This window comes from Liolophura sinensis, chromosome 8, assembly GCF_032854445.1.
Source record: "Liolophura sinensis isolate JHLJ2023 chromosome 8, CUHK_Ljap_v2, whole genome shotgun sequence".
NCBI lineage: Eukaryota > Metazoa > Mollusca > Polyplacophora > Chitonida > Chitonidae > Liolophura > Liolophura sinensis.
The window spans coordinates 54436094-54452154 of record NC_088302.1 but is presented as its reverse complement, the minus strand read 5'-3'; the positions used below and the strand labels follow the sequence as shown (position 1 = coordinate 54452154).

The window sequence follows — 16061 nt, the reverse complement described above, 5'->3', positions numbered from 1 at the left end:
TAAGCAGTTACCAGTACATCACCAAATCTAGCTCTGAAGGGCTAATTACCTTTACTATCACAGCCTTGCAGAACCTTACGGATCATCTGTTGTCCTACTTGTCAGCTGAAAAGGTGTGGTGTTTCCTCCAACCCTCTCTGGTTGTCTGGTGATGCAGCTAGTGAGAAACAAATTATTGTGGTCACACTGCTTTATAAAGTGTTCATGAAAGTAGAACAATGCAGCCCATGTCACTAGACTTGTACAACATTTGGCAGGTTTTATGGGTGGATGAAACCACAGTAAACAACCACCTTTGTGAGATACATGTACCTGACAAACCTACTTAAGGTCGAACCTACGAGGGCTGGATTTAAGCCTGCTAACCCTTTGGCGGGAGACTGACAGGCCACACAAAAGGTCCAAATTGCAGTACAATACATTGTTTTCCGCTATGACGCTGCAGTGCTTTGTGGTGATGCATACACCTTAAAGTGTGATGTGCTACAGGAAAGAACCCTAGAGTACCTAGCTTTGGACCACTTTGTTGTGGGGATGAGTTTTGTGAGTTTCCTTCTCCCCAGGGGGGCTGACCAGCGGACACATGAAAAACATTTCCGCCATCAGTTAACAATGTTACCTGTCCAGCAGTTACGCAAGTATAACAACAGTAGAACAGAAATGTGGTAAAACCAGAGATTTATCCTTTATTTTTGGGATAAATTTTATCTACATTTTATGTATATGAAACAGGAGTGGGATTAATACACAACTTTACAATGCCAAAAGACAGGAGAGCTGACAGACATACTGTACCAAATCAGCCAATGATACTTTTGTAATCAAGGTCAGAGTTTCATCCAATATCACACATGCAAGAAAAGCACTAGAGTTTTAAAAACAGAATAGAACAAAGAAAAATAATATAACTGTAACAGTTTCAGATTAAATAATTACATTTTCCAAAGAGCACATTCCTTCATTTATATATATGTGATAACCCATATTACCTTGTGCAATACCACTTTGCTGACAGAGGAGATCATACAGAAAATAGACGGTATACAAACTAACTCCATCCCTGTAAGTGTCTCTCTAGCATTTTCATGCTATGAACTGAGACAGGACAACAGCATAACATTCACACATACATGTATCATGTGCAAACAATAATTCACATGGAATGACTTCAGTTGTTTCTTTCACCCTGTTAATAATGTTTGGATGACTTGTCAGCAGATGTGAATGCCTTTTAATTTCTGGAGTACAAGCAATCAATTCATTCCATTCTCCAATTATAGCACAGAGCCAACAATATAAATGATGACCCTTGACAAAATTTACATGTAGTTACACTTTATGTCAACGTGAACGCTAAACATGCATGCTCACAAAGAGAGCATATGATCTGCCGGACAAATTACCAAATTAGCTTGAATACCATAGACACGACATGCCAAATTAAAACAAAAGACCCATAAATGTAGGAACTCGTGAAGCCACGTTTATCAGTTAAAGGTTTCTATGGTTCTATGAAACATTCACATTTTTGTAACATATAACCTTCAATACCACCAATTCTAAATCTGTTTTGACTCTTATTACAAAACAAATTACCTTCTACTAGTCAAATAAGTCTATGTAACTGACAGAACCACATAATTCAAAACAATAGAGGAATTCTGAAAAAAAAACAAAAAACAACTAGAAATCAGGACTGTATTAAAGATGTCGCCAATGTATAAACAATATGCGTATGGAACTTGATCCTACATGTAACCTGTAGTGGAAGACGACGGGGCTGATATAGAGAAAGGACTGTGCTTAGTTACAAAATTAAATAGCAGATTATCATTATAAGAACTAGTGACAAAACAATTATTGCATCCTATGAGTTTTCACATAAAAACATACCAGCCCATGAAAATATCTTGTTTCTGAAATATTTGGTGAAGTTATTTAAGAACAGGGAACATAAAGCGGCATAAACTCTACAAGTACATTTCATCACAAAAATATACTGCCAATTGTCCAGAATAACCTAAAACCTAACCATGAACATTCAAACTTATAACCAAAGTCAAACAACTATGGGGCCGAGACCACAAAATATCCATCATTTCCAAGTCTTGCCTCCAGGACAAATGTCTGTACAAAGTTTCAATTACATCATCCACTGTTGTAACACTGTCAGCACAAGATCGGCCACACTGCTCTCAGTAATACAAATTACAAAAGTCAATCTTAAATATCTTTATACAACATCAAAATGAATTCTGCTTGCCCACAATCCACAACAGATATGTCAATGCAGGAGAGTGAAGATTAAGGTGTTAGAGATGAACTATCTTGTTGATTACAGAGATTCCTGGTAATCCCATAGCTCCTTCTCGTAACCCTCGTGGACATGATCTAGCAGCACCTTCCTTCTGCTTTCACAGTACCTATATACAAACAATACAAACAACATCAATGTACACTGAGTACGGCATTACGTAAACATATTCTCACCTCTCTAGTATGAAACATTTCTATAACTACAGCTTTTGTAACCTCACACCTCTTGAAAAACCAAAAAGGCATACATCTTCACTAAGAGTTACGCCAGGGTGTACCTCTACAACTGCTTTCAAAAGCTCCTATTTGCTGTTGAGCTTTTTATCAATTGTGATTTCTGCAGTGATCAGCACAAACAAACGACCTGCAGCCTGTTGCAACGCCAAATATTTGGAAAATTCAGAAAGTTATCATTCAAATTTGCTATGCATACAATGTCTGAATAAAAAAATTCAAGGTACCTTTGCTGATGGGATGATCTGACCAATAAAGCATCTGCTCTGGCACTGGGCACTCACCTGTATTTATCCTGGACCTTCTGTTTGATATCTACCAAAATGTCAGACGTTATATCTCTCTCCAGGTATTCAGACAACTGCTCAGTCACATTCTCCAAGTCCTTCTGATTCTCCTGCAAACACAAAGTAACACCATGCAGTCCTTTACTGGTATTTGATGCACACTGAACTGACCAGCTCTACCATCCTTAATGTAAGAAAAGGAACTAAGATAAAGGTTTCCTGAATATTAACTGTATTAATCAAACTGGAGTCCAAGGGCTGTGAAATGGGTCTTTTGCTCTTCTTCTGTTTTTATTTTGCTTGTAAGTAACGACCAACTGTCTTCTAGTACAATTCATTGGTCTTCTCCACCCACAAAGGGCCTATCAGTTATTTTGTCTGTAATGGAGGACCCAGCCCCACCTCACTATAACGTGACTTTACATAGAATAAATTGCATCAGAACATAATATAAGAATGTAGACATTTTCCTGAAATGTTTTTTTGCAGCTATTTCGTAACTATTTCTATTTGTTTGGTAATAGTGTGAGCATGAAAATCTTCATAATATATGGCAGCAGATCAAGGCAACATATCGCAATACAATACATGTTTTGCTCTTGTACAGCTGTACCTCAACAGTACAAATATGTTAAGGACACAAAAATACATGTGCAATGGGTCGACCTATTTTTTTTATCTTTTCAGAATTATATCCAAATGTTCATCACATACAACAAACATAATTAACAGCTCATTGCACAATTGAACAGGTAACTTTTTCAACAAACCATGAAAATCTTTGAACAATAAGTTTATTGGCTTTTACACAATTAGGAGCATCAACGATGGGGCAGTAACCCAAGGGGTCAAGCTGTGCTACAGATAATTTTCTGAGGTAGTGCCCTACTCCCCATTTTTCCAAGAGAGAGGATACTGGGTAAGCCTATCACAGTACACATTTTTTGAACATACTCAACACTTCACTATTTTGGGTCCCCAGCAATACACCTGGAAAGTTTGAGGTTGATTAAGTGAAGGGGGTGAGAATAATGAAAGACATACATGTGCGTACACGTATAGGTCTACATAGACACACCGGTACAGAGATTCTTGTAGTTAAATATAGGACAAGTATAGGTATGTACATGTTGATTGCCCACAATTCTGATTTGTCATCACATTCTGGAATAAATTATTTCAGCTCTTCCTCAACAGGAATAATTCTGAACGACACTCATAGGCCTACATTTATTTATTATGATACACCTCAACCTGTAGGCCTTCTGAGTTTATTCCAATAACTCACTCAATGACAACTTTGCCTTTTCATTTTGTTTCGATAGCAGGGGGTGCAGTATCATTTCATTCTATGGTGACTTGCCTAATGCGACTGGTAATTTTATTTTACCTGTCGAACATTTGTGTATACACGAACAACTGCCATTTTGGTATCAAACCATGCATGATACGCTTGATATGCTAAATCCAAATCTAGCCCTACATAAGAAGACAAAAATTTATTATTTGTGCTTTTTTTATTGGCAATATATAGTATAAATGTAAAATGTTTCTGAACACTAGCTGTTCTCAAGATCATTGTATTTCATTGCATTGCATCACTTCTCTCCTCAGAAAACAACAATACATGTACACCTTGGAAACTGGACCCTCGATGACACTTTGACATAGCACAAATAACTAACGATCAGTGTAGAATTAAAACCATACATTGGCAGCCATATCAGCATGATTTAATGCAGTACAGTAGCAAAACTTGCTGCATAGTAACCCAAATGACCCAAATTTTTTTTAGCCCCTGCTTCATCTTCTTCACAGCAAACACTACAAAATGTCACAAATACAGACATCACAGTAGTCATTCTCCACAACGAAAGGTAGTGGTAAGTGAGCCTTTGCTGTAACCTTCGGTTTCCGAAAACTAACAGGTCGTGGATAGCGTCGCACATGTAAACCACTATGGAGATCTACTTTCAATTCTGACTGGACTGTTTGCTTTAACTCTCGCATGTACGCTATTGCTTTCAGGAGCTTAGGCTTACACACAAATCGTTATGCCTATTCAGTACGCTCTGTTTTAATTTTAGAAGCGTGTCATGTAATTTTACACACATTTACGCCTGCATGCCCCTTATCTATAGCCCTAGGGACAAGATCAAATGGCATATCCGCCGCCTGATAATTTCCACATTCTTTATTTTCACTGTATAGGTGACTAACAAAGCGCTCGATTGCCGTAAGGTAGGCCTATATATTATTAGGAGCTGTTAAATACATCAATGTAGGCTACCTTAAATGGTGTAAATCTGTTTGTTACATACACTGTCAAAGGTAATCAAATTACCGACTGGTATGTGACATTTACCGTCACGATTCTCAAAACTGCGCAAGCACATTCGATCACCTTTCGTGACACAAAACTAAACGAATATTAAATGAAAGCAGAACTCAAGGGCATGGGCATGTCAGGCAAAAACACCTGCACATATTTCTTTTTAATAACCAGCACACTGTTGTATCAATTGTATCAAAGGAAAAGCCAACAATGGGTACATAGTTTGGGAGAGCTCTAGATGGCTACAAAAGTTACCTTAAGCATACAGAACCAGGCACAAAAATGTAGATATGTTTTCTGCTGAAAGTAAATGAGTTAATGCCCTTCTGTAATTGACAGGCATGCTGTGATGTGCATTTACCTGTTTTTAATGATGTAAACTGTGAATTGTTTTTGTGAGACAGCCTGCTTGCCAGTCACATTTTAAGAAATGTTACAGTCAAAGCTAGCCTTAAACTCAATCTTTGGTCCTGCCCTTAATAATACATGATAAACCTGAGAAGTGTAACTCCCTGTCAAAACAGCTCTCTAAAATCACCACTAGAAATCTGCAAAGACTATGTTCACTAGTTCCTAATAACATACATACCTCAAATATAATAGACTGGTTATTTTTCTTTAAGTAAAAAGCGAAGACATAGGTGTACATGAGAGTCTGACGACACTGACAGAGGACATCCACGGCCTTCTTCAGGAACTGCACCTCTATCCAGGACATATTGTGTTGTTGCATTTCCTCCATTTTCTGACGGACTGACATGTACAGCTGTCAATTTATAAGACATCAAGATCCATTAGCACGACGTCAAAAGATACACCACCTTGCAGTACAATAGTTAGAAGAGAAAAAAAACATGGCCAGTAGCTTAAATCTCAGTTTATTTTTATACCCATAATGCAGCTATTTTACAACCTCAGATACCACGTCTGATTACAACAGCATTAAACTATGGTTATGTTCCTTCATCTTATTTGATTTCACTGCAACTAGAATATATTGCACACTGAGCCTGACTATCATAAATATTACTAGTATATCAAGGGAAAGAAGTCACAGACCCATCATGTCTACCTTTGTCTTTCACCTTAAAACAGGTGCTATTATGTCTGTATTTCACATAAATCTATTTCAAAATACAACCTCTCATTGCAAACATACATGTGTAACGGCATCAAACTATGCACTGAATGACCAATGATATAAGTCAAAGCTCCTACCTTGTGCTCAAATTTCAAACTCTGCATATGGTTCATGTAACGATTACAGTAGAAGAGATACCGCTGAAGAGCAGCCCTTGACCGCTGTAGAGAAAAGAACAGAACATGGGTGTTGAAATAAATGATGTGTACTGTTAACATATTATTGAAAACCATAAAAAAAAAAATGGATTCGCGCTGTGTAATGCACATGTATGTGATGGCAGATGTGAAAGTTGCACAAACACATTCTGACAACGCTAAGACATATGAGGCCTATAATGCTGCCTTAAGACTGCTACAACAGATGATGTTAACCCACCCCACCACATTACTCTTAGAAAATATCCAGGGTTTACCACCTACCAGGTAAGAACACCACCGACTGAACCTGGCACATGTTAAGAGGACAGAGTAGAAGAGAATAACAATTGCTCTGTACTCACACTAACTTCCTGAGCATCACGAGCCTTCTTAGCTTCTTCCTCATCGTACCTATTACAGTTATACCTGACAAACACAAAACATGCCTTTAGTCCACCTTTGCACATGTGGATAACTCTACAGGAGTATTAGTTCTATCTTTTGAAGCAACTGTGAAAAGCAAAAAACTGGTGTTCTTGTGAAGACAGATTCCAGAACAAGTATACTGCTATTCTCAATCCAGCTGCTCACAGTTCTGGCACGAAAGAATGTATTGTTTAAAACCACAGGCAGGTCCTTATTGTTTTGACACCTGTTAATGCCATCCCACACACTACCATCCAGTTATGTCCCCCTGAATGAGGAATTCTTTTTATAACAAGTGACACTCAGCTGGCTCACCATGATGATCCATGTGGTTCCCAGGGCCCAAGACATACCCAGCAGAAATCTGCCTTACAGTTCTGGTTTTTACACACCATGTGGTTACAACCTCCATCCTTCTCAATGGTCACGTGGCACTTTGGACATTCCTAAACACAAGTTCAATATTGTTTACAGTGAACAAAAACAGCAGCATATACATGTAAACATGTGCCAATTAACCAGTCCTCAATTCAATTTGCAGAACAGACTAAAGAACTTCTTGACAGCAGACAGAAAAATGAGAGCAAAACAAATAATTCATTATATATGAAGATGGCATAATATACTGATCGTGCATGCTGTGGGGTGAGACATCAGGAATTGTCAGCTCAAGAGAAGCTTCTCTGCCCTCGTTGAATATCACTTCTCCTGAGGGAGCAATTCCTGGTGTCCCACCCAACAACATGCACCATATGTTTTTTTCTACCGAAAAAAAAAACAGTTTCTTTTTGAGTTGCACTGTAAATCGCCAAATTTGTATGTCGATAAGGGAGCTATAACCACCATCTGGTTGTTTACGTTACGAACAAGCAGACGCCAGAGAGCTCTCAAAGGGAGACAACTGCTTGGAATAAATTGCATGTGATCCTTGGATATTAGCATGAGACCATTTCAAGTGAGGTTGTTTTGTCAGGATTATCTCCACCAATAAACCTAACAGCTATTGTATAAATGATCTCTTACTTATTACGGTGTAAAACACCAATGAAGTAAGTAAATGGACAAATCCATGAGAAGGTGGCTTTATACATGGTAGTATAAAATAAGACAAAAAAACAATGTCATCTGGGGGGAAAAAAAATATCCTTTTATTATGATTGTAGATGAGGAAGATATAATGTCTGAATACGTTTACATGAAAATAAAATCAAACTGTGAACCTTTAATGTACTTGTCTTAGACACACCTTTGTGTTGGCAGCAATCCAATTGGATGTTTCACTATCATCATCACATTTCTTGATCCATTTCTTCAGCCATACACATTTTACTGGATCATGCCAATTCTCTCCACAAGCAAAGCTGAAAACAATCAAAGAATAAGTATTACTGTAAAAACAACATGGGAGCATTTTTAAATGAAATATATTACATCAAGAGTTTATCATATCATTAACACTGTACAACCAGCCCCAAAAGCCTTGAGAGATTTTCAAACTGTTCAAAAACAAAAGCAACTCCAGCTGGTTCTGATACAAGCTACAGATAACTGTAGGCTAGATACTAGCTAAAACGAAACAGATCAGGTTCTTTAAGACCACAAGAATCATGTCCAATTCAGTTTACTGGGCGAATGCAACTGTGTTCAGTGAACCCAAGATAGATGTTGATTTGTACAGTGCCAATGAACCCAATCATTCACTGTACATGCACAGATCAACCTGAAACTATGTCTCCCACAAGTACATGTGTACTCACCAGAATGTGTGGCCACACTGACAGGTGACTGGTTTACTGTCGTAATAGGCTACTTTCACAGCATGGCCACAATCTGGAGCTGGGCACCAGCGTAACAATTTATTACACTGAAAGAAAAGATAGTTGAGTTTGAGTTACTTCTACTGCAAAATTTTGCAAATGGTGACTTTTCATGAATACGAGTAACATGCTCGAAAGGCATTAAGCACAAACTGGATAAATGATATAATGTAAGCAACTATTAGTCAAATGTAATGATGACATTCAAGACATTAAATTTTCTCAAATTAAACGGTACTCACTAGAATTTCAGTTTCACATACATCATGCTAAGGAATGTGTGCACTGCACACTTTTCAGACATTTCTTCTGTATTAATAAATTCTGTGTTTGTGTCATTTATGTTTTCATCGATAACTTAAATACATGTATATTGCCTTCATTCAGACCATTTTTTGTGGTATACAACTCAGGATCTCACTTTACAAACACACATGTATGGTCATACTGTAACTCAGCCTTTCATCAATTCATTTTATACATAAGTGCAGAATCATCCAAAAATACTTGACTTACCTCTACAAAACTATTTGTTATGATTTGTTGATATTTTAATTTGACTTTGGGCTCATTAACTAAATTCCTGAAACATACAAGAAAATTATGTTGTAACATCTGCTCAACAATAAGTGACTATACATAAAAACCTGTTAATAACAGTAAAAAATGAAAATGAATTGAAGAATGAATAATCATGGCTGAAGTTAATTTCCACAATATTTCTGCCATCTTGTGGCTAAAACATGTTTAAACCGGTTTAAATTTACTGTCACACATGTAAATTTACATATACTTTAAACATTCATTCTACACAGTTAACACGACACTTGAGAGGCTATTCCATAAATGATGGTTGTATGAAAATTGGGGCTTCATAATGAAAAAAAAACTGAATGTCAAGGCTCATCCAGAAACAAAATTAAATTTAGATTAATATAGCTCTCATGTAGAAAATTAAACTACTTGTGACTTCTTGAGAAGTGTAAATACTTGTAGATGTACATCACAAGTTTCAGACTGTTGTTCTGCATGAGTAAGCTCAGCAGAGCATGTGCGTATAGATGCCTGCTGTAGGACCGCCATGCACACAATTTACAAACAGGGCACAATACCTGGTGATAAGAGTCAAGTCCTTATTGTCTTTCATTATCCACTACCAAGCAATGCCTACCATTATATACAGATGTTAAAACACCTAACAATGACCTTTAGATAGCCGGTGCCCCCGTCCAGCTGTCTGTTCATGAGACACATCTAAGTCATAACACGAAAGAAACATATTCTTCAGGTAGCACATGTCAGTCTCCTTATTAATCTGACTGAATTTAGAAAATTTCACTGCAATGTGCAGAAGGCAGAAAAATTACTGTTATACTGTAATTCTTTTTACATGTTTGAAAATATTTGTACAAGTGTATTCTGAGGGCATCATTCTGTGTAGACTGATAAAATAATACCTATTGTAATTTTGTTTCTAAAATCAAATACTCACATTACTGTGGCATCATCAACGAGGATATCACAACCGTGAGCAGCACATGATATTGTCTGTCCCATACCCTCATCCATGATTTTAGTTGTAAGGTACTCAGTCCAGCATTCAGCACAAAACTTGTGACCACACTCCAGTCCCGCCATTGTCTGTAAACAAAGTACACAAAAAACACACATATTTAATTGCGCACCTTGACATCAATTCCAAGACGTCAACTAATGATTAGACATACAAAAAATACAGGCCTTGCCCTCTGACTCGGACAGGTATCAAGGTTTTAACGTAGGGTAGCCTTCATCATAAAACAAGGCTTAAAAACACATACAGTGAAAAAGTCACACAATGATGAAATAAAACACAAAGTATACAAACTTAGAGAGCTCACCTGCAGGGGACACATGAATGCAAAAGTTCAGCTCAATACACAGAGTACTGAAATAGTGAATTTCCTTATTTACAAAACTAATATGCACAAAGAGCATCAGCAATGGAACATCTCCCTTGTGTCACTGTTCTTTATATGCATGTAAAATGTCAGGTTAATATATGCGGTACTTATTGAGATACCACACCCAACATGTTGTTTAACTGATTCTAAAACACAATACACTAAGACGAGAATTCTGTAATTTACGGTATTTAATATGCATACACTGTATCAGTGATGGAATATCCCCCTTGCGTTACTGTGCTCTACATATGTGCAAACCCTGAGCTCAATATATGCATGACTTTTTGAGATACCACATCTAACATTTTGTTTAACATTGCATCACCTGTTATTGGACAAAAGAAAGAAGTATGCAGAAGTAGCAGGAGACGTCATGACTTGTTCAATAATGGAGGTAGGCTGAGGTGAAGGTTGAGGCACAGGCTGAATACAACAGGTAAAGTTAGAGTGACCTGTTGGAGCTTGTAAGACGTGCACTTTTTAAATACACTGTATTGTACACTTTTCAAAATATATTTGTGTTGTTGGAAGTGTAACAAGTACAGGGGTAAATGTATGTCAATATCCAGCCTGTATTCGAAGACCATGTTATAGACATGTGCACAAGTGTACTTAAAATTCATGGAATGAATATTAGAAAGATTCCTAGGAGATGCACAAATGCAAAACTTCAGTGCCATCTACTGAGTACTTTTTGAGATACCTCCCTTCACATTTACCTAAACTTTATAACACATTATAGAAACAGTCATGAAGTTTGTAATTTATTGTTATCAGCACACAAACACGGCATCAGTGATGAAATATCCCCCGTGCATCACTGTGCTTAACATGTGTACATGCATGGAAAGCCTGACATCAAAACACACAGTGCTTAACAGTTACCTTAACACTGATTCTAATACACTTGTAACATTTATTCTAATACAATAAGGGACTTAAGTCATAAATTTTGTAATTTGCAGTAATTAACATGCACACAGGGCATCAATGCTGAAATATTCCCCTAGTGTCATATTGTTTTTGCTTTTATGTCTGACCTACCTGAGCTTAATACATGCAATACTTTTTAAAATACCACCATGCAGACTTACCGTACCACTGTCTTTATACATATAAGAGACTAAGTAACCTATCTAATGTTCAATAAAAATTTAAATCTTATAAATAAGCATAATAATATGCATTTACTCAAATGAACTCTGAACATTAGAAATTGATTTTTCAAAGGCAAGGTTAGAACATAAGAGCAATAATAACCCTATAACTAGCTTTAACTGGTACTGGATGCTGATACTGATGCTCAGGGTGTGCTGACCAAAAGCCGAGGGGAAAAATGGAAGATTGTACTTACACCTTGCGGTTTTGTCAAGAAACAGATTTCACACGTTATGTCTGAAGTGTTGTTGGCTGTAACAGACCTCGTTTTCTGAAAATGAGAATAATAAATATTAAAGCTTACTAAATTACACATTAGCATTTTAGGGATTTTTAACAACAGAAGAAGAGAGATAAATGTGAATGTGTAGTCCACAATTTCCTGTCAATAATGTGAGAGTCAATTTAATCATCTCATAATGAACTATAATTGGTGCATTCATAGGAGGCTTACATGTGGTACAAGAAAATATGACCATGTAGTTTTGTCATCATGATAAACTGAGGTATCTTTCCCTGCCCAATGGTAAGTCAGGCCCAAGCCAAACAGATCAATGTTATTTTGTATTTATTTATTTATTTATTTCATTGGTGTTTTACGCCGTACTCAAGAATATTTTACTTATATGACGGCGGCCAGCATTATGGTGGGTGGAAACCGGGCACAGATGGTCGTGGGGGAAACCCACGACCATCCGCAGGTTGCTGGTAGACCTTCCCACGTATGGCCAGAGAGGAAGCCAGCATGAGCTGGACTTGAACTCACAGCGACTGCATTGGTGAGATGCTCCTGGGTCATTACGCTGCGCTAGCGCGCTAACCGACTGAGCCACGGAGGCCCCAATGTTGTTTTGTAAAATACCAGCACTATGCTACAAGTTTGCTCACAAAATTCCATGGCTAAGGTGAGAATGACTACACAGCTTGGACCCAAATTACTTTAAGGCGAAAAAAATTCCTCACTGCTTGATTCAGCTTTGGCAGTGTTTACACATCAAAGGTTTACCCTGGCTGATCTTCCTGATGCTGAAGTGAGGTCTCGTCGATGTGGGCTAACAACATGAGCTTCATCAAACAAAGAGTCCTGGTCACCATCATAATATCTGGAAGCAGAAGACAACACAATATAGACATTTTATAGTTCATTAAATTACCCGGTGTACGTTTTTATCCAAATCTTTCTGTTTAGTTCACATCTCAACAAGTGAGCTTTAAATGTTTCACTTACCTTTCCATTAACTTCTCCTTATCCCAGTTAAAGTGATGCAGGAGAATTCTGGTGACTGTCGCTGGAATCTGAAAACAAAAAAGTACATGGTACTGAAAGTGAAAGCACCACAATACATATATTACCACTACAGTTCTCACCATTCTCTTCACTTCAATGATGTATCGACAATGGTGTCCCACAAATTAACAGTGAGAATGTTTCCTTTACATAACGAGAAAAATTACATCATATACATGAGAGCAAATAAAAAAATTGTTTCTCAACCTTTGTTTCACATGCATTCTTTTTTATCCGAAGTATGCACAACATGTTTCAACCATCACCTGAAACAATTTTATTGATGAATGTTAATTAAATAGTTCCGCACAAGGATGTCAGTGATGAGACTAAACTACACAAGCCTACATTAGTCGCACTGGCTCCAAAAGGTCAATCTTGTCTAGTGGTGGCAGTGATGGAAACATTGTGCAGGGAGCAGCACATGCATTGTAAGGAATTTGGTGTCAAACATCATATCGTAAAACAAAAGGGATCCAAAAATGCACAGCGTATCTTATTCAAATGTATTCTATAATGCTAAACTATGTGTCATGAAGTTAATATTTAGGTAAAGGGTACTCTGACCAGGTATAGTGCCTTCTAGCATATAGTGACTGTTTAGGTAGTGGGCATTTTGGCCATCATCGTTTTTCTACACAATACAATAATATCCTGGAAAACACTGAAAGTTAATCAGAAATAAAATTTCATGTAACCGAAAAAAAAAAAGAAGATCAAATGAACAATGAAGATGTAGCGTATGTGATATGAGCCTACACAAATGACATACATTAAACATGTGAATTACACATGACAACTTTTCTGGTGTGTGGAAATAAACAGATTTTAAGTCCAAACATTACAAAGAAAAACGCGATCTTGTAACGATTGTTAAGGGTTGTGTATTGTCTTTAGCGCCATTTTAAAACTTGACCTTTCAGTTTATTTGTGTTTACTTAATATATATTACCGTGATGCCAGACAATAAGACACACAATGATTTCGCCAAGTCTTAACGATATGTTAACTCACTTGAACAACACAATTAACTTCTTTGATGCAATCCACCATAAACTGTACAATTTTGTCTGCTGTCAGTACTTCGTACGGAAATTCTTCAGGTTCGTGACGGTCGTGTGTGGAGCCTGCCTCAGGTTCAACCACCATGTCCACAAATTCCTCATCGTCATTATCACTGGTTTCATCACAAGAGTCGTCATCGTAGACCAGATCGTCCCCGCTGTCCATTTTCTCCACAAACAATGGTACAAACTCAGAATGCCTTGACAAAATTTAGTACCCTTGGTTTCTTTGCTGTGAAAGTCTAACCAGACGTATTTACGTCTGTGACGTCACCTTCGGGACTGAGCGACCTGCGTTTGGAACGGACACTTTCGCTGCAATTAAGACATACACTGCCCTTTCTAATTGCCCGATAAAATCGAAAACAGGTACATTTACCGATGTCGCTACATGGTAGGTCATATAATTAGATAAATGCTCGATTTCTTTGGGCATTCCCGTCGAAATACGAAGATGATGTCACCTTCGTCATCCTCGGATTCCCTGTCGCTAGGAATTATGGGATGTTCATTGTTATAGCTTTCTTGATCTCTTTTTTCAAAAGAGTGTCTTACCAAAGGGAGGTAACTATATGGTAGTTTCAAGAAAAGACGCAGTCGTGCTTGACATTTTCAAAGTATTAATAAAACACAACCATTTGGTATGCACACAAAGTTTAAACATACCTGTATTAAATAATATTGCACGAAATGCCTATTTATTTTTTGCCTACTTGAAAAGAACTTCAAGTGTCCTCCATATATACCACAGATGAGTTTATGTAGATGGACTTTTTCACGTTAGCAGTCTTTAAAGGGTACACTAAAATGCGCTACAGGTACACAACAAAGAGAATGGCGGTAGGGAAAATAAGGAAAGACACATGCATGCCAAAAAATTATAAGAAAGGGCTTCTTTGAGGCATATTTCATGTTTATTAATAACACCTCTATTTGATGGCATATTTTCCGTCGATGGTCGGAAATATTAGGAAACGACGTCAACGATGAGCGTAGGTCCACTATTAACGCGGGATCAGCTTAGCACCAAATTCGAGGTCTTCCCCCAACATAGTTGTTTTGACAGCTATCGTCGTCGATGTCACCTAATGAGGCTAGTTAACTTACGAACTCACTACTGTGGTGTAAATAGGGAAACTTTAGTTTAAAGCCATTATTACGCCCCAAGAAGAAAGTTGAGAAGCTTTGTTGTACTTCTATACGTCTTGTTCCACACCATATATTCCGTATTAAGAAATAAAAACCATAGTCTCGAGGCAGTATATGCTGAGATGATAGATAAACGCACACTTTCTATAGTTTTAAATAAGCATGAGAAATTTCAGGCTTTACATCAATGAAGTCGCGTATCCGAACCCAGCTCTCGCTCTTTCGGCTTGATGTTAAGAGGTTTGTCAGTCAGGTACATGGCGAAAGTTGATGTCTTACTCGAGGCAGTGGTTTCCGCCACCCATAAACCAGACCGTTGTCGCATAATTTCTTGAGCACGGCGTTAAACGTATTCAGCAATTAAAAAAAAATAGTTAAAAAATAATGCAAGATAATGGATGTTTTTAACCTTCAAATCCAATTTTCCCTCGTTATCACGAATATTTCAAATTAAGGATGTACTGAAATAAAAAAAAAGTCTAATGAGCACATATATATATATATATATATATATATATATATATATATATATATATATATATATATATATATATATATATATATATATATATATATATATATATATATATATGCTATACGCATTGTAAACCGAGAAATCAGTCATCAGTGAAAAAAGTATTAATAAAGGCGTTGATTTGTCGGGCCAATATTTCAACAATTAAAAAAGACACAGAACGTTTGCATGGCTTTTCTTTCTAGATAATCTGGACTTTGGGGCTTTGTCTAACACACAAGAATA

At 37.2% G+C, this 16061-nt stretch overlaps 1 protein-coding gene across 1 annotated transcript; it reads right to left on the bottom strand.

The window, feature by feature from the left end:
- Positions 1-661: 661 nt before the first annotated feature.
- LOC135472322 (E3 ubiquitin-protein ligase arih1-like) lies at positions 662-14632 on the bottom strand. Its single transcript, XM_064751782.1, has 14 exons — positions 14103-14632; positions 13029-13096; positions 12807-12903; positions 11997-12071; positions 10189-10337; positions 9213-9279; positions 8637-8743; positions 8126-8240; positions 7195-7325; positions 6816-6879; positions 6391-6474; positions 5762-5938; positions 2835-2947; positions 662-2423 (listed from the first exon to the last, which is right to left on the bottom strand). The coding sequence occupies exons 1-14, from the start codon at positions 14316-14318 to the stop codon at positions 2336-2338; spliced, it is 1551 nt and encodes a 516-aa protein (XP_064607852.1). The 5' UTR covers positions 14319-14632; the 3' UTR covers positions 662-2335.
- Positions 14633-16061: the final 1429 nt, after the last annotated feature.